At 40.9% G+C, this 19454-nt stretch overlaps 1 protein-coding gene across 1 annotated transcript in view; it reads right to left on the reverse strand.

The window, feature by feature from the left end:
* TTC7A (tetratricopeptide repeat domain 7A) overlaps positions 1–19454 on the reverse strand; it is a 277635-nt gene that overhangs the window by 57719 nt on the left and 200462 nt on the right. Inside the window, exons 18-19 of the mRNA XM_018576308.1 lie at positions 15841–15975; positions 1269–1471 (exon numbers count right to left, since the gene is read on the reverse strand). Coding sequence (XP_018431810.1) covers positions 1269–1471; positions 15841–15975 — 338 coding nt within the window. The remainder of the gene's footprint in view (positions 1–1268; positions 1472–15840; positions 15976–19454) is intronic.

Here is a 19454-nt window from a genome sequence, read left to right on the forward strand (position 1 = left end):
TGGTGGTAGGCTAGAACCATTGCAAGAATCATATTGCTGTCTGGGTACCTGCCTGTACTTTTCCTTCACTTCCTGTTTGTAAAATGATGGTCAGCAGAACAGAAAGTAAGGGATAACAGTAAAACCCAACAGGTGTTCTAATCCACCCCCATCCAATCCATAACAAAAAAACAGTTGTTGACTTGACACACACTTTAAAGCAGTTAGAGTTGGGGAGGGTAATAACCCTTGTTAGCTTTTTTTTTTTAAATCTGTGTCCTATTGGGAAGATCTCCCTTCGCTTTCTGTCTAAAAGCCACAACAGGAAGTGAGAAAAAATACTTACAAGTTGAGGGAAATCCCTGGTGGTCATCAGGATCACCAGGCCAATTGGAAGAATTCTCATCTATTTCTGTTCTGATGACAGCCCAAAATGTGTGATTTTCTTTCACTTTCAGTGATAACGGTCACCAGGACAAATAGAGAGGGTGAATCTCCCTAATGAAGACGCAGACAGAAATAAAAACCTGACAGGTGTTCTAATTGCTTTACACTCTATCCAAAAGTAAAAAAAAGTTTGACAATCAAAGTTAAGAAAATCCCCCTCCCCAGCTTCCTAACCTAATCTAAGCCAGTCCCCCAACCCAGGTGCATGTTTACCTCTCTATGACGGTGGAGTCTCCACTATAGGATTGCAAATGCATTTAAGTCAATATGCAGTTACTGTGCAGGTGTAGACAGTGTCAGGGCAGACTTCTACACTAGGGTGTCGCAGTACGATAGAGGTGAGCTTGTAGCGAAATTGGGCATTTAGTTTAGATTAGATTAGTTAGGGGGCTTTTTTTTTACAGTAAAAGTCTAGCCCTATTTTAAACTTGAAGCACTTGTGGAAAAAGCCTTGCACCAATCACACATGCAGAAAATGAGATTCATTGGACTGTTCTGTATACAACCAGTGTAGGGAATTCCTCTAGAGTCATCATGATTCCAACATTTGAATTTTCTGTCAGTGTCACTAAATCACAAAATGGCTTGTGTAGCAATTTAATATAGTATAGTTGGTTTTTTTTTAATCCAAAGTGGAGTATTCCTTTAATCATGGCAATTTTTTTTTTGTTTTTAAACATGACAAATCATTTACTATTACCACTTCTTCCAATTGAAGTACAGCCACTAAATGTAAAATTCTAAAAATAATTACCTAATATTACCACACAATCAATGCAACAATGGAACCCACAGCTGTGGTCTCCAAACACTTGCACAGTGAGTGGAGGCTACAAACTTACCAGGCTGTGCATAATTTTCACTCCATCTGGATTGACTGTTAGTGCTTCGTTGTACAATTGCTTTGCCTCCTCCAAACAGCCTTTCATCTCGGAAAGCTTCCCACGCATGTACAGCACAGTGTGTGATGTGGGAAAAAGGCTGGCTGCCTCCTGGATACAAAAGCCTGCTTCTTTCATAAGCTGTTGTTCCATAAAGAGTTCAGCTGTACAATGGAGGGGGGAAAAAGAACAATAAATAACTCATTATTTTTAATTTGTGACAATTGTTAGAGAGCCACAAACATGCAGGGAAATAAAAATATACACTATATGAGTTAATAAACAATGACAGCATATGTGAATGACTGGCAAGCTGTCATGGCACATTGTGATATCTGCAAAATGTATTATATACTCCAATAATCATTGCTTCAAAATAAAAAATATTTTTCCATAGATACTGGGAACAGTTTAAACAGGTTTCCCAGGAAAATGGAAATCCTCTGTGTTGGTGAGCATTCAATCTGTGACAGCTTAATTGAAATCTCACGCCTTTCATGACTTTACATTTCTGTATCCCCACATGTTATGATTTGTGACTGATTTTTGCTTGGATGTACTACATCATACATTTGTCTCTCGGTGAAAATGCTGTTTTCTGCTCTTGCACTGCAGTGGTCTTTGCTGGCAGAGCAGAGTAATAGCCACACCCTTCATTGTCCTCATGCACACTTGTATTGCGGAGAGGGAGAAAGGGTGTGTCTTACCAGTTGTTCCTATTAGACTGCACAGTTATGTTTAGACACTCTGCATAACTGCAGTAACAGCAAAGTTGAGGTAAGACTAGGAAAATTGAGGTTGTTAGTACAATGACTACCTAACTGCATATCTATTTGGGGTCACCAAAAAATAACAGTAATAAAAAAAGCAACATTGTTGTCAGTTAGGTCACTAATGTCCTGAGGGCTTGTGTACATGGGTGTCTGAATTGCTTTTCTTACCATACAAGTCAATGGGAATTTAAAAGCAGCTTGAAGTGAGGAGGTCAGACATAGGTCAGCAGTACTTGTGAAGAATTATCTCAAAAGCATCTCATACCGATCTTAAATGTGAAGTGAATGCACCTGAGAGCACTTTGTATTTGCTTATCTAGACAAGCCACTGTGTGATAGTGTTGAAGTGCAGACAACTTATGGTGCCTGTTAGCACCTTTATTAGTCTCCATATGGATCTCCATGTCCCTGAGGAATCCTTTTGTACCCTGGGTTGGGGCAGTATATAGGATCATGTCCTATCCACATGCCAAATTTAAGCTTTGCCCCCTGGTGCCAAGCCCTCCTCTGTCATTCAACTGTCAAATTCCAGAACTTCAGCGGGGGTTACAGGCCCTGGCATTTGACAGAATAATGACAATGTGCCTGTCTATTATTAAGGGCAACAACCAAACAAAATTCTTCTTTCACTGATGTGACTTCAACATAGTGAATTTTGATTGGTTACTGCACCTAAAAGCATGCAAAAATATGATATGATATATTTACTGAATAAGGCCATGAGAGGTTAAAAGACCCTAACAGAACGGTGATGTTTCCTGCCTAGATTATTAAAATGATCCAAACACAGTTTGTACTTACTTATAAATATAAAGAATTATATTCTCCTCATGCAGCTGTTGCTAAAAGTATTTTGACTTCTCATTTTAAAATGTAAAATTGACGGTCTTAACATTTCCCAAGTCTTTGCAAATGCAAATACAGATTTTATCTTTAGCTTTGTTTGCTGGTGAAATCTGGTGCATCACCATGACCACAGCGGCAATGGTAATCTATGTATACCAACACATCAATACGGTCAGGATAAAGTTCTTTGAGCCCTATGGCCTTCTTTTTTACAAGGGGGAAAGTGGGATCCCTCTGTGTTACCACCCAAGCACACAATAGTCTTTGGGTTCAAACCCCTAAGCAACGTAGGACCCACTTTATACACTAAGCCATACCACTTCTACATGGAACATTTTCTTGTTTGAAAAGAACTGGTCATGATTGCGCTTATGCAAAAAGATGAAAAGCCAGGCTTTGCGCGAACCTCATTATTAAAGGTTTATACATACCCACTTAAAATCCTTTACATATATTGTCTGATGCTGGCACTAGATCTGAGTGTCAGAACCAAAATAAAACCGGGAGACTTAATAGTTGCTGCTTTGCCAGCTGCTGGATTACGAGCAGCTAATACATGCTAATAGATCACGATTGTGCATAACATCATTGAAAAGCTGAACCCTGTAGATAATTGCATTCCCTTTAACTGCAATGCTATATCATTTGATACTGCAGTGCACACTCAGGACCTACGATAGCAATGGTGATTCGAGTGTCACACGGGCTTTGACTCTAGGCATCAGATGCTTTCAATGCGCCCCATGAACAGGCCTCCATATTGGGAAGACAGTATATGGGAAGCCAGTAGAATTAAAAAATAAAGAGACATTAAGAGATACTGTTGTTTGGCTACAACATATATCATAAAGATAGTGAGGGGAATTTATAAAAACCGGAGCAGACAAAATGTGGAGCAGTTGTGCATGGCAACCAATCAGCTTCTATCTTTAGTTTGTTCCGTTAAAATTTGAAAATGAAAGATAGAAGCTGATTGGTTGCCATGCATAGCTGCTCCAGATTTTGTCTGCTCCAGTTTTGATAGATTCCCCTCAGTGTTTTTTTAACAGATGTATGTCTTCCAAAGTTACAGGCTTATGTAAGATCTTTAGCCTTCAATACTTGGGTCTGTTGAATACTTATTTTTTCCAGCTCCAGGTTCCACCCACTGGCACTAGTGTGTCCCTGCAGCTCTGAATGGACCAAATAGTGACACAGGGGACACAGACATAGACATCCAACATACCCAGATGTTGAAGATCCTGGGGGTGCCTGTACCTCTGTAAAAAAGAGAAGATTGCATTCAGTGTAGGAGGTAATGGTAAGAACAATACATGCATTATAAAGAGCTACTGTTAGGATACATGTATCCAAGTGGCAGTGTCTCTTTAAACCCAATGTTTAAGATATTCACTTATAGGCTTTTTTTAAAATGGCATTGATCCAGAAGTAATAGCTTCTTTTCATGTTTCCCAGGGAGTATTGCTTAATGTCTCCCCATTTATAGTTAGTCCTCCCGGAAAGTCACTAACAGAGCTATTCATATGCTGCCCTACAATGCACAGCTGGCAAGTTTCAGGTCCCTGAGACTCACAGTTCTGGACCATGTCTCATGGTGACTTGGGCTTTTTTTTTATGGACCAACTCCAGTCACCCAAGACAGGCTTTTTATCTTGTTAACCAAAGGTTATTGAGAATGTTAGGCGTACGTGTCTGCCTCTGCTGGAAATTGCTGAATCAAATGAAGCTACATTATTCCAGCCTGTCTTCTGACAGTGTGCTGAAAGTGTGTAGATTCTTCTCCAGCAGAGAGTAGTGGAGGAGAGTGTAAGGAGCAAGATACACACGAGTTGGGGCAGATCAAAAGGTTACTGCTAAACTATGACACCTGAGCTATGAGTCCATTGCAGCTCCCCTAAAGTGAACAAAAACAAGCCTTATAATAAAGCTACACCCTAACACTTAACCCTGTCCTACCTGAACTAACCTCTAACATAAGCCCTTAACACTTAACCCTCCACCCTGATAGGTAATGTTTTACCCAATCCTTAAAGTGACATTAATGTCTTACCTTTTTTTTTTATTTGTATACACAGGAGCTCTTGTGTGGGATGCATATCCTGTGTTCTTTTTAAGAAAAATCCTTTTAATTACTTGTTTTCTAGTGGGTCCCCACGGCGCTGGCCCCCTGCACGGGTGCCGCCAACAGCTAAGCAGCTGCTGTGGAGGCACCCATGCGTGCTGGGAGCAGCTGTGTGCGTCCATAGACACACACAGCCCTGCGGCAAGCCACGCCCCTTGTCTCAGCCCAACAGGTTGATTGACAGCAGAAGGAGCTCTGCCCTCATTCGACCTCCCCCAGGACCAGGAAGTAGGAATGCTTTGGGGACGGCAGCGGTGACAAGCGGCGCTGACAGTGTGTGAGGGGGACAGGGGAACACAGAAAGGTACTGGGCATTTTTTACCCTAATGCATTCTCTGCATTAAGATAAAAAGTGCCCTGCCTTTAATTCTACTTTAAAACCCAGTTAGTTTTAAAAATATTAGAGTGACTGAATGACTACTGTGCAGAGTGCTAAAAAAACAACTTACTTTATACTGTCTTACTGTTGTATGTTGTTAAATCTCTCCCCAGTCACTCTTTGCATGTAAGCAGCGGCCTTGCTCCAGTAGACCAGGTGGTGGATAGAATTGTAAACAACACTTAGAAACCCTATCAAGGTTTCTTCGCTGCCTGTAGCTCCATTCTGAAGATTTGCCCTCACTTACTGTCCTGTCACCTGGACAAGAACTCAGCTTAGATCTTTGTAACAAGGAAACAATGGCAAATATACACTGAGTGGCCAGATTATTATGACCACTCCATCAGTACTTCGTTGGGCCAACAATAATCTGGCCACTCAGTGTACAATGTATGTATAAGCAGAACTCTGGACAAATAAAACAACTTACCCTTGCAGCTGGGCTACACTGCAAGGGTTAAGTGCTTGTTTTGTCTAGGAGACTCAAATCAAACTGGTTCACTTACGGCGGTCAGTGCTTACCTCTCTCCACGCCACTCCGGCTATGGTGTGTTTCTCAGCGTCCTCACGTCTAATGCAGGTCGACCTGCATAAGACATGATGACGGTCAGCTGTCCTTAGACCTCCGGAGCCTAGGAGAGAAGAGGCTGTTGGAACCGGTCTAGCAGGCTGGAGGAACTCAGGATCAGGTAAGTAAATCGGCTTTACTCCAGCCCCTAGATCAAATTGAGCACTTAACCCTTGCAGTGTGGGGGTATCTCCACTGCAAGGGTAAGTTGTTTTTTTTCCTGGGGCTCTTTAATAAAGCCTGCAAACACAATAAACAGGGGTTTTTTTTTTTACAGAAAGGTGTTAATTGAAAAAACTCACATGGATTATAAGCTTGGCAGTTCTGCTTTTTATTCACCTACACACCCAGTAACAGGTTGTCAAGCCTATGCCATTTCCCTCTCTTGCCCTGCAGTCTCTGCTCGGTCACAGGCCTTGCAGCTTGATTAGCTCCCACGAGTCAGCATGCTGAGATCAGTGTGAAAGGAGCTTCTGACAGTGGCATAAAATCCCTAATATGCATTATTCACCATTCACAAGGTGTGAGAGACATGGGGGAACTATGTGCATTGCTTAGTAACTCTCCAGATAGTCATGTGGGTCATCGGAAAGCAAAATTCAACTGTCTCCATTCATTTTTCAGCAGCTATTTGCCCGGATACCCTTCCCCTCATTGCATGCTATCATTTTAGATTAGAGAGGTAGGGAAATAATTGGCGTGGCGCTGATGCTTTCCTGTCTGCAGAGCAAAAGAATGCTAATGTGAAATGTCAGGCAGTTCACAATACAGATCAAAACACCAACATAGCGAACAATTCAACAGAGCCAGGCCTGCAAAAGGCATGGTGTGTCCAGAGTTTATTATGGAGGCAAAAACGTTGAGGAACTCGCTATTTCGCTAATTCGCTATTAGGTCTCTCAGAAAAACTCATATTTGTCCAAAATTGAAAGCAATATACAGCACAGGCGGGTCAAAACTTGCCCCCTTAACAGATCCTAGCACATAAAACAGTCCACTCTCTATTTCATTACAATACACACACACACACACATATATATACATAATAATTTGGCAAAAGAACAAAAGCTTACTGTATTTTTAGGTATTATCCAGGATAAGTATCTACACAGATGACACAATCATGTAAATTCTGCTGCCTGTGTCCTATTCACATACTGTATACAGGTGAAAAAAAAAGAGTAGATCCGTCCCCGACCAGATAACCCAACATCTATTTAAACATTAAACATAGAACCCCCAAAAAAGAACAATTGTACAATGGAAGTTACCCGGTTTCCAGCACCCCTGTATATAACTTTCAGGGGGTCCAGGTCAATTCAAATAATTTTTCAGTATCTTGCTGTGAAGTTTCTCATGGACCATGATCCACGACATTTTTTGTTTGACCAAGTGGAATTGAATTGTTGGCAATTTCCAAGCCCTAGCTATGGTTATTTTGGCTGCCAAGAAAAAGAAAGTAATTAATTTATCCAAAGTTTTAGACATTCCTGGAATCGGGCAATTCAGCAACAGATATTGGGGATCTCGTGGGATCCTCACCCCAGTAACCCTAAATATTAGAGCATAAAGCCGGTTCCAAAAGGGTCTAAATCTAGGGTATTCCCACCATATGTGATACATTGTGCCCGGGTGAGCACATCCCCGCAAAAAAATGAGGAGAAACCTCTGGGTATATTCTTGCTAGTCTGGCAGGAACCATATACCACCTAGATAACACCTTATAATTAGCTTCTATTAGTGAAATATTGAGTAAACCAGATGACACACGGGAACAACATTGATGCCAGACATCCAGTGCAATAACCGTCTCCAGGTCCTGTTCCCAAGCTAACATATAGGGTAATTTACTTTCAGAGTCTACCAAGAGGGAATAGAGCAGCGAGACGCCCCCCCACTGGCCCCCAGCTCAGGACACCAATGTTCGTAGGTTGTTTTAAAGGGAGACATCACGTTAGGTGTTTTCAAAGAACCTAAAAAGTGTAACAATTGTCTATAGTGAAAGTATTCATAAGATGGCATGTGCAAAACCTACCGACAGTAGGTCAAAGTAAGTGGCTTACGACCTTTAAAGAATTGCGCTATGCGGTACAGGCCTTTGTCTTGCCACCAATGGAACACTCCAGGAATTCCCACGGGGGGGAAACTAGGATTATGGAAGACGGGAGTCAGAGGAGTATGAGGCGACACCAACCCACCTCCCCTTTGGAATGAGTCCCATATCGTCATAGAAAAAGACAAGGTCGGGGCCAGAATGACCGGCCTCTGCCTCAGGGACATCCACTTCAAGGCATCAATTGGTGTACCCGAGGCAGAGAGAGATTCCATTAGGATCCTGGTTATACAGAGGAAAGCTGAACCACCCGCGCTGCCTTATAGTATTGCAAGAGATTGGGAACACCCAAACCCCCTGTCCGTTTGGAACGATGCAGTACAGTTTTTGAGAGTCTAGGATGTTTTCCATGCCAAACAAATTTAATAATTAAGGATTGGAATTTCAAACGGTCTAGCTTATGCATAGCTATAGGTAGAGCCCGAAAGTAATATAGGATCTTGGGGAGCAACGTCATTTTGAGTGCATGAATGCGACCCAGCCATGACAAATTACAGGAGTCCCATCGAGACATATCCTCCCGGAGTTGGTGAAACAGGGGTATATAATTTTTCTTATATAGTTGTAAAAAAACAGGTGTAGATTTAAGCCCTAGATATTGCAAAGTCTCCGTGGACCAGGTAAAATCAAAATTTTCCGACAACCGAGACCACAATTCCTGGGACATATTGATATTAAGAGCCAATAATTTGGATGCATTGACCCGCAATCCAGATACCCCAGCAAATTGAGTCAACAACGACAGGACATTAGGAAGTGTGGTCAAGGGTGAAGTGACAAACAAGAGCAAGTCATCCGCAAATAAAGCACACATGCTCCTGCCTACCACAGCTCACTCCCTTAATATTAACATTAGCACGGATCGCAATCGCTAGGTGCTCTAGCGCTAATGCAAAAAGCAGTGAGGAAAGTGGACAACCTTGGCGTGTGCCTTTCGAGATAGCTATGGAATCAGAGATGTGGCCCTGTAGCCTAATTTGTGCTGACATGGTGGGGTGTAAGGCCTGCAGCGTGCTCAGAAAGAGGGGGCCAAAACCCCATCTCTCAAGCAGCTGGAAAAGATATTGCCAAGACACTGAATCAAAGGCCTTTTGTAAGTCAATGGACAACAGAAGCCCAGATTGTGATTGCCCTCCATCCCACCCTGACTGCAAACAAAGTGATAATATCAATGGCCCTTCTAATTTGATCGGGGCCTTGCCAATCTTAATGAAGCCCAGTTGATCCTTATGAATATAGGAGGGTAGGAAGGAGCTCAATCGATTTTAGTTAGGAGTTTTAAATCATTGTTTATCAAGGAGATCGGTCTATAATTGGAAATTTCACCCATGTCCTTGTTGGGTTTAGGAACAACTGTAAGATAGGCCCTATTTAAATCTGTGTGTAAGGGACTCCCCCGTCTCACTTCATTAAAGAATTTCTCCAAGTGAGGCACCAAAACACCCGAAAACTTCTTATAATATAAGGCCAGCAGGCAGTCCATCCGGACCTGGAGCAGATGACAATTTTGCCTGCTTGATAGCCTGTTTAATTTCCAGTGCCGAGATGGGTGCTTCCATAATCATGTAATGGTCAAGTGACATGGATGGAAGGTGAACCTCACTAAGGAATGATCGCAATGAATCGGATGAAACAAGATTACTATCCTGATAGAGTTTAGTGAAAAACAAGTGGAACTCCTGAAGAACAGTTGTTGGATGTAATGAGTATGCGCCAGAGGTACATCGAATTTTAGGGAACATATAGACTCTAGGTTTAGGGGATAGTTTAGTAGCTAAAAGGGTACCAATTTTGTCTTTATGGACATAATATTTGTTATCTGACCATCGAAGACTTTTTTCCGCTATAGTAGTTAGTAACAAGTTCAATTCTAATCTAGTTTTATCCAGGGATTTCAAGAGATCTAATGACAGAGTCTGCTTATGAGCCCGAGATAAACGTTGAAGTTCCATGTCCAGTTCATTTATGCGTCTGGTTGCCCTCTTCTTTATTCTGGTAGCCAATTCCATTAGTCGGCCTCGAATTGTCGCCTTATGGGCCGCCCATACAATAGTAGGGGACATATCAGGTGTGGCATTAATAGCAAAATAGGATTCCAAGTGTGATTGGACCAAACCTTGTACTACCGCATCCCCCAATAGAGATTCGTTCAAGCGCCAGCAAAAAGGTTTAGCAGCTAGTGATAGTGTAGTGAGTCCCATCAACACCAAAGAGTGGTCTGACCATGCCGTCTCCCTAATGGTGGAGGAAGCAACCAGAGGCACAAGAGAAGCGGAGACAAAGAAGTGATCTGTACTGTATTTTTAGGTATTATCCAGGATAAGTATCTACACAGATGACACAATCATGTAAATTCTGCTGCCTGTGTCCTATTCACATACTGTATATATGTGTGGCCCAGTGCAATAATTTGAATTGCGTTAAAGCAACTAAGTCATTTGAAAAGGCTGCCAATGCACTACAACAGATGACGAAGCACATGTTAGCGCATTGTCATGCCTTGTGGCGACCTGCAACGCATGGGCTTCAGAGGAGCATTTCTTTAGCGTGTTGGGGTGCTATTTAAAATGAATGGCATAACAAAACACAAATGTGTGCATGGTACATTACTGTGCATTTTGGTATAGTGTGAGTTACCTCATTGCATAGGTGTGAAGCCAGCATGACAAAGATCAGCCTCTGCTGCAGCTTCACTCCTTTTAAATTGCTACAACTTAGAAAATATTCACGATAGAGACCTGCTCTCCTAGCTACTAGTAACCCTTATATACAAAAAGCGGCTGTCCTCAGAGCAAAAATGCCCCTTCTGTAACAATATCACCTGATGCCCAGTGCTAAAAATCAATGAATGCAGTTAAATGAATAAATTCAATAAATGATAACGTGTACAAAATAGTTTTTAGTATAACATGATAAATAGATCATCTTCAAATACAAATCAATAAATGAATAAATAGTAGCTAATAAAATTATCATCAATACAAAGTCTTAAAATATTTCAATCCAAAAGTGCAAAGCAGAAAGAACACTATGTTATCACTTTGTTGTGATTAGCGCTGGGCACTTTGTTTTTTATTGATTGTACCTACCTGAGCGGAGTGTGACTCTGCTGCAGTGTGAGACAACCAATGGGGGACACTGTGAGTGTGTATGCAGTCCACCAGCCAATCACTGGGGCTCTCATAGCCAGTGGTGCATGCTGGGGAATTGCTTATATACTCAGGGGAATTGCCATATAGTCAGTCCAGTTCTGGGATAGCTCAGTGTCCAGTCAGGGCTGGGTGCTGTCCAGTCTGCCCCCAGGCTCGGCCTTAGGGTGAAGGAGGCCTTTGCTACTGATTGAGGAGGAGAACCAGGGAAGCTGATGGCTTATAGAGGTGTCTGGAATAGAGTGGACCTCAGGAGCAGGGAGCAAGTCTGGTGTATCTAGTACTAAAGATTCTGTGTCAATCCCTATTCAACGTTTGCTCAAATACCCAGTGTCAGTGTGTGCTCCTATTGAATCTGCACTGGAATTCTGAAAGGGAATTGTAAGTCTGCAGTCTGTCTATTTTTCTCATCAAAGTCCTAAGCCCTCTCTCCCTATTCAAGAGTTCTAATAAAAGTTCTTGAACAGCATACCTTTGGCCTAGATCTCAGCTCTGTTGGTCATGGTAAGAGGGTGGTTAATGCTAGTGGGGCAGCTGGTTGCTAAGATCCCTAGACAGGCTAGAGATGACCTGGGTATTTTCAGCAGCTCCTTGGGGGGTGAGCACTACACTAATATTCTGTGACATAAAAAAACTGCAACTCCCACCATTTTATTCTTTGCTTTCAGAAAATATATACTTTGAGGTTTTTAATCAATTTTCAGGCCAAAAATGTGCATTTTAACATATGCACAAAAAATGCCCAAAAATAGCTCTGACAGGGTAAGGGTTAATGGTTAAAAGTAGATTTTTTCACAAAAGTAAACTGTTGCTTTCTTTAGCGATATATCAGGTAAGTGTTTCTGCAGACTTGCAAAGTTACTGAAAAGTCCACATTAAACAAACAAACAAGTGTGAAATATAAAATTGTCACCAGGGCAGACACTCTTGTTTACAGTATATCATAGCTGGTTAGGTTTAAACCAGAAAATGTTTTGCTCACATGGTAGAAAGCATGTGCCTTGCTGTCAGTCAGCATGATGCACTGTGTGAGCTAAGCCAACACATATAAATTTAAGGGGGTCAGAAGCTTGGTTGGAACCTAAGATGCTCTTTTACTGCAAGAAAATAGGTAAATAATTAACTGGTTATGTTTTGGGATTTAACAGCTTCTGATCATATGAAAATATCCATCTCTAGGCTACAGTCCTTTTTACTTTCTGATCACGATCAGCCAGTTATCCTCTTGCCTAGTTACCAACCGTATGTATAATTTCTATTTATTACAACAGGTGGAAGGCACAACAATCTAAATTATACAACAAGAACATCAATTATACAGTTGTACGCACTTTTGCCTAGTTAATACACAGGGACCTTGAATGGAAAGCAGTATTGTATCGATTAAAATTTTACATTTTTAATTATGAACGTTGACTGCAGTCCTCTGAGCCCTGGGGGTGTAAGATAACTCAAACTAGGTCAGAAAGGTCAGGATCAAGCAGAAACTCTAATAACATGATCCATTTGAACAGAAATATGGATTATTCCAACATAAAAAATAACAACTCTAGAACTTGTACAAGTAGCATTAAAGACATCTCCATAAGCAGCTAAAATGAATGTAGAGAAAAAAGTGACTTAGCAGTGCCATGGTATGGGAAAAAGTTTGTTGCCATCTGACCATCACATCTATATGAGCTTGTTGGGCATCCCATTCGAAAACCATGGACATTAATATGTTGTTTGCCTCCCCTTTAAAGCTACAGCAGCCTCCACTCATCTGAGGAAACTTTCCAAAAGATTTAGGATTATGAGGGGATTTGTGCCAATTCAGCCTGAAAAGCATTTGAGAGGTAAAGTATTGATGTTGGTTTTGATGTTGGACAAGAAGACCTCATCCCAATACATGCCACAAGTGTTCAGAAAGGTTAAGGTCAGGGATCAGTGATGGCCACTCAAATTCCTCCACACCAAACTTATCAAACCATGTCTTTGCACAGGGGCACAGTCATACTGTAAAGTGCCATCCCCAAAACTGTTGTGCTCAGCCCTGAAAACCCAGGCACTCTATTATGCAAATCCTGACCTCTGTTAATGTAGCTGAGTTCTAACCCATCCCTTATACGCCTTACTACTGGCTAACAAAGCCATTCATCATGGTTATGGAACACAAGTGAAGGGCAAGCAGAGGTACTGTCAATCTACTTACTTAGGGAACATACTAGAGAAAGATGTGACCTTTGACTAAGCTCTTTTCTTTTATTCAAAACATCCAGGATAAGTACAGACAATGTAATTTATGCATCATCCTGAAAATACCCCTTGCCTTAACTTAAGAGACAACCAAAGTTCTAGTCTGTGCCCTAATCATTTTACTCCTCATCTACCGCAACGTGTCTGCCATTTCACTATCAAGACTCTCACCTTATCATGAATGGAATTATATTTATACAGTTTTAAAATTCTTAAACAGTCTCATAAAATGTTCCTCTAAATTATATGTCCATCTTCCTGTCTTCCCAAGTCACCATTATAAGCATACAACACGCACAGAAATATATATATATATATATACATACACACACACATACACACACACACACACACACATACATACACACACAATTTCCTATAGCACTCTGTTCCTTCCATACTGAAAATGACGTTAATCTCATTTATGTGCAACAATTATAGATGTCACTGCAAAAATCTTTATTTTCACATAAGTTGTCATGTATTGTACTGTATAAAATGAGATTTGAGCTTAACTAGGACAGAATCTAAATCAAAATTCTGTCAGCATTTTAAATTATGCTGCAGGCAGAGCTAATGCAGGTATTTTGGATTCATCTGAGAGGCCTTCTCTGACAGGCCATATTGCTTGATAAGAAATATCCATTTTAATGTCACACATAATTTTATAGCTAAAAAGTAATATTTTGCTGTAAAGACCTTTAGAGAATATCATATTAATGACCTTAGGTTTAATGCAATAAACATCTGAAGTTTGGGACTGTAACGTGTCCAAGACTGATCTAAGAATTTGCAACAAAATATATGGGTTTTTTTAATCACAGAGTGTCTTGGAGACCCCAGTGGTGAGATCTTTACCGAAGATCACCTTATCTTCCTGCATGCTATAGTGTCTTATGCCTTTCTCCATTTTGTAAAATCAATGAAAAACATCAATAAGAATAAGACCGGTCCAAGAGTTAGGACGCCTCAGAATGGCTATGGAAGTTAGTAAAAGCTAATAATTGTGCAGAGAAACAAGAAGGCAATTAAAAATCTTTCCTGACAGTCCCCTCAAGTGGGCTTTACCCTCTGATGCTAAATGTAAACCCGTACCCATGGAAACTGCCACTGCCGACTCGTTTGTAAGGTGTGAGTTCCATAACCCTACTTGCTTTAACTTTTCAGCAAGCCATGGACTTGTAGCAAGCCTGTAAAATGAGTGATCCTGACCAACTACTGGCACTTTTTAGTTGTTTGGACATGATCCTTATTCGTGTTCAACAGTCCCTTTCATTCAATTTTGGTTTTGACCGCGGTTCTTCACTGATGAACTCTTGCTTTACTTTATGTGCTTACCATGGAGACTGTTGCTCTTGAAACACCAAACGATACTGGAGTTTACATTATTTTGTCTACCCCCTCTATATACTTACTCCAGGGCAGCAAATTAAGTAGTGAACCAAGGGCGACAGCCCTTTAATCTCCACTAAGTGATGACAGACTCTATACTTTCCAGTGGGTTGCCTTTTGTTTTATAATCCAGGACCTGACTGAGAAACAGGGGTTGATTTACTAACCTTATAAACACACCACGAACATGTATACACCTCTGTAGTGTGTTCCCTCCCAGCATGATCTATGGGTGGAATCTAAACACCTTTGTAGTGTGTACACACCCAGCAGGTGTGTTGTGCAAAGCCCCTGCATGAATTACAAGGTGATGTTGTGTAAATTAGCTCTATGTTGTGTTGCTTGCGTTGATGAATGCAGGAATGTAAATGCATGAGCTAACCATTTTTGTCTAAACTGTGAAGCAGCATTATATATGCATCATGTGCATGATTTTTCCATATATGGCATTAGTGGAAATATGCTTTAAGAGACTTTTTGGTTGATAAATACGTTTTGCTGTGTGAAAATCACACGCACCTGGTGCGTGCGTGTGTTTAGGTTAGTAAATCACCCCCACAGTGTCAAATCTTTGATGACAGCAGCCATTCTCCAACTCCAAGGCCACATAATAGTTTCAAAATTGTTCTTATTCAGGTTTACATGACTGCCCAAGAATTAGCACATGGCCTGGAACTAAGGGGCAGTTGCAGATGTTGGATCTCTGAAGCAGTTTTTTTTTTTTCAAACAGATATCAGCTCATGTGAGAGATACCATTTTAAAGGACTTAGATCCAGCACTACCACTTCGCAAAACAGAGCAGAATGAAAGAAAAGTGCTTGCATTTCTATTCTAAATTGTAGAGGTACAGTCTTGCCGGTTGAAATATTTATAAGTTTGTTAGAATAGTGAATCCTAGTTTTGTATATAAGTTATGCAATGTAGCCCAATACATTACATATGTTTTGACACTCACCAGCCTGAAGCCATATCTGCTCGAGAGTGATCCACTGCTGCATTGGCCCCTGCCTCTGAGCGCTGCTGTGCATAGTTATCTCAGACATAGCCTGCTCCATGCGTGATGCTGCAATAGATGATGCCCGCTGGGATCCTGCAAACAATAATTAAAAATTCAAATTCAATAGATAATAATATATATTTGACTGCTGCTAAACAATGAGGGCTACAAAAGAGAATAGCATTTACTAGCTCCAGGGTGCTCAGCCTATCAATAAAGACCCCAAATGGCATTCCATAGTAATTATTTTGAGATCACTAGATCCTAACAACTACTAGCTGAAACACAAATGCATCCAGTTTGCAAAAAACAAAGACAAACTTACAGATAGGGCCCCAACAATAATACAATTAATCATGTACTACATCATTAAACATTAGGATAATTATCTATTTTTTAAAGGGATTACTTTTACAGTGTTTCTTGATAATTATGCATACATACAATGAAATCTTTTTAAATATTCAATAATAAATATGAATGTTTCATATATACTACTTGTGCTCAGTAACTGATGAACTCCAAATGGTTGCAGCTGCTTCCCTAGTTAATTCTATAGCTATATTGTGATACAACATTAAAGATGGTTGGCAGATCAGATTACACAGACTGTAGAATAGGTCAATTGGGGATACCACCCCCCTTCCTCTTCCCTAGTAGAGATGGAACCCTCAGGTTTAATAGACATGGTTATTTAAGCATGTAGACAGTGCTGGGCTTACGTATTGAAAATCTTAGCATGGTTTCAAAGCTATAAAAATAGTATTTAAAAAAAAGGTTAATAAACTTGCAAACACGAAAAGGACCAAAATCATTATTCTTCCCTAAAAAAACAACTTCAGGCAAATAAATTGATGAAAAGCTACAAAATTCTGGTCAGGTAATCTTTAATCCCAGTTTTATATACTCCACAGCTGCAAGATGTTCACAAAGCTGTCAGGAAGGATTCAGGCTTTTTCCCAGCATTCTGTGTTGTGCAGCCTCCTCCCCTAATAACTACAGAGGGCGGAGCTAGGGATGCTTTGAATTTCATAAATAAGGATACTGGTAGCCATTGGCAGTGGATTCAAAGCTATCACTTCCTGGGGAAATGATTGGGATGAATGGCTTAGTGTAGCCTGGCAAACACAAGAGTGTGTAGTGTACTGAGCTGTCCTTTTCAGACCTAATGTCAAATGCTACAAATGATTGCAATGAGATCTACAGAATAAGGAATCCACATTTTCATATAATATAATGGATTACTAAATTATTTATTACTTATCTCATTTCTCTGTGAGGGTTATTCAATAAAATATCTGACAGGGCATAGTCCATTAATCACAGCTGCCAATCCAAATACTTGCTGCACTGGTCTGTGTTCAATAAAATGAAATCTGGTTGTTTGTTATGGATTGTTGCCCTTTGCACTGTTTACTGAACACCAGCATTTGCATACGGTTTCATTTTTTGGTGTCCATTGGGAAATGTCTCCATTATGTAATAAGGTTACCTTATTAGGGGCGTGTTTGGACACACTTTGGGCTTCTGCCGATGGGTACATTTCTGAGATCATTCACAGTTTACCAAGAGATGCATTTTGACCTGAAGTTGACCTCATTCTAAGCTGCATTAACTGCTTCAAGCTGCTTTTGCTTTCCCATTGACTTGTATGGGGGAGAATAAAATAAAAAAGCCTGTCCACACAAATCCCACATCATGTTTGTGGCCACCCTAGAGACTATGTCACACAATGATTTTGTAGCAGCAATTTGAAGCAGATACAAACCTTATCTCAAGTTCATTTTTTATTGCAAATCATTTCCTTTTAGTACAAGATATCAGTGCTGCAAAATGTTGATGCAGTGACTGTAAAGCTGACCACCTAATGGCTAATGAAGACTTCTGGGAATCTGCAAGTGTCGGCGGCGGAGATGGTGGCAAAGGTGAATGAAGATCGACCTGACAGCATTGGAGAACATCACACTTGTAAGGTAAGTGTCCCCTCATGTGTGAGTATGCTGTGCATACTTGCACATTAGGGCAACAAATTAACATTTACACAGCTGTTTACTTCTGCTTTAAGGATCAGGTGAAAGTGGCAACTTGTGACTGTGTGGACATGTACTGTAGCTAGCTATAAACCATTACATAAAAAACAAGGCGAGATTTCCGCCTGCTATAAATCCCTGCTATAAAATATTCCATCTAAGAGCTAAATGTGAGAAGCTGTTATGAAATCTGCCAATTCAGACTGAATAAGCATGCGTCTTATTTCTTTCTTTCGGTGCTCTAAATATCTGTAATACTATTGTACCTAAATATTACATTAACAAGATTTCTCCTCACAGCTCTGCTGAGAGCCTTACAGCACAGAACACGTGGGAAGAGCTGAAAGCCAGCAATTTAACCTACCTACTGAGCCACGATAGCACCGAGCAGCTGGGTTAGCAGCTGTTAATCTGATAAACACTGCTACCATTTAATTCATTGCAAACTTCTGACCTTTCTATGCATTAGGTTTGCTTTAGTTTTACTAAAAAGAAATATGACACAACAAAAAAGACACACATGGAAGAACAATATTGTTTTTGTTCATTTCTGGACTCTTAACAGATTTCCCCCGCTTTCCCTTTTATAAAAACAGTTTTCAGTTGGGAGATGGCATTTTTTAAATTAACCCCAGGCAGGTTTTCTGCCCACCTTTTTTTCTTTGTGTTTTGCAAACCACATAACTAAGTTTCTTATTCCTGGTATAGAATAGCTTGTCACCTATACCCAGGGCTTGAAAAATCCACTCGTCTGTGACGAGAGGACGGTGGAGCCCGACGAGCAGCTTCCTGGCCGGCCGTTGTAATTACACGGCCGGCCGGGAGCTTTACAGTCAAACGATCGAGCGTCTCGTATCAGTAGCTGTCACTGCCGTTGCCGGTCCCGAGATCCGCTGTACCCGATGCGGCCGGGACCAGCACGGTTCTGTGACAGGAGATCAAAGGGAGTTCAGTACACGAACTCCCTTTGATCTCCTCTCAGTCGCCGAATGCAGGAAGTGATGTATATTACATCACTTCCTGAATTCAGTGTCACTCTCCCAGCTGCAGAAGCTGATGAAGCCGATCTCAGATTCTCTGGAGGTCCCTAGGTGACATTAGGGGTCTTGGAGACCCCTGGTGTCTCCCTAAAGAGGACCTGTCATGTAAATTGGCTATCCCATAGGGGGCTTCTTCTCAGCTGCGGCGTCTCAGTATACTGAGCTTAGGGTGACGGGAGGACGCTAGTTTGTGTCCTCTCGTTACCCTAAGGAGAAATATGGGGAAAATCCCTAACCCCATAGTTCTCCTTTAATCACTGATAAGACTAAACTGATAAACAGTAAAAGCGTTTTAATCGTCGCCCGTGGGCGTTTTATGCGATTTTGCAGGCGCACGCAATTTTAAGGCTTGACATGTTTGGTGTCTATTTACCCGACGTGACCCCGACTTTTATGTTTTACTAAAAATATGGGTAAGAATAAATGTTTTATAACATAACGTAGGGAAACTTTTTAGTTTTTTTGTACATTTATGGTACTTTTTAAATTATATAGTAAAAAA

This window comes from Nanorana parkeri, unplaced genomic scaffold, assembly GCF_000935625.1.
Source record: "Nanorana parkeri isolate BGI_ZX_2015 unplaced genomic scaffold, ASM93562v1 scaffold63, whole genome shotgun sequence".
NCBI lineage: Eukaryota > Metazoa > Chordata > Amphibia > Anura > Dicroglossidae > Nanorana > Nanorana parkeri.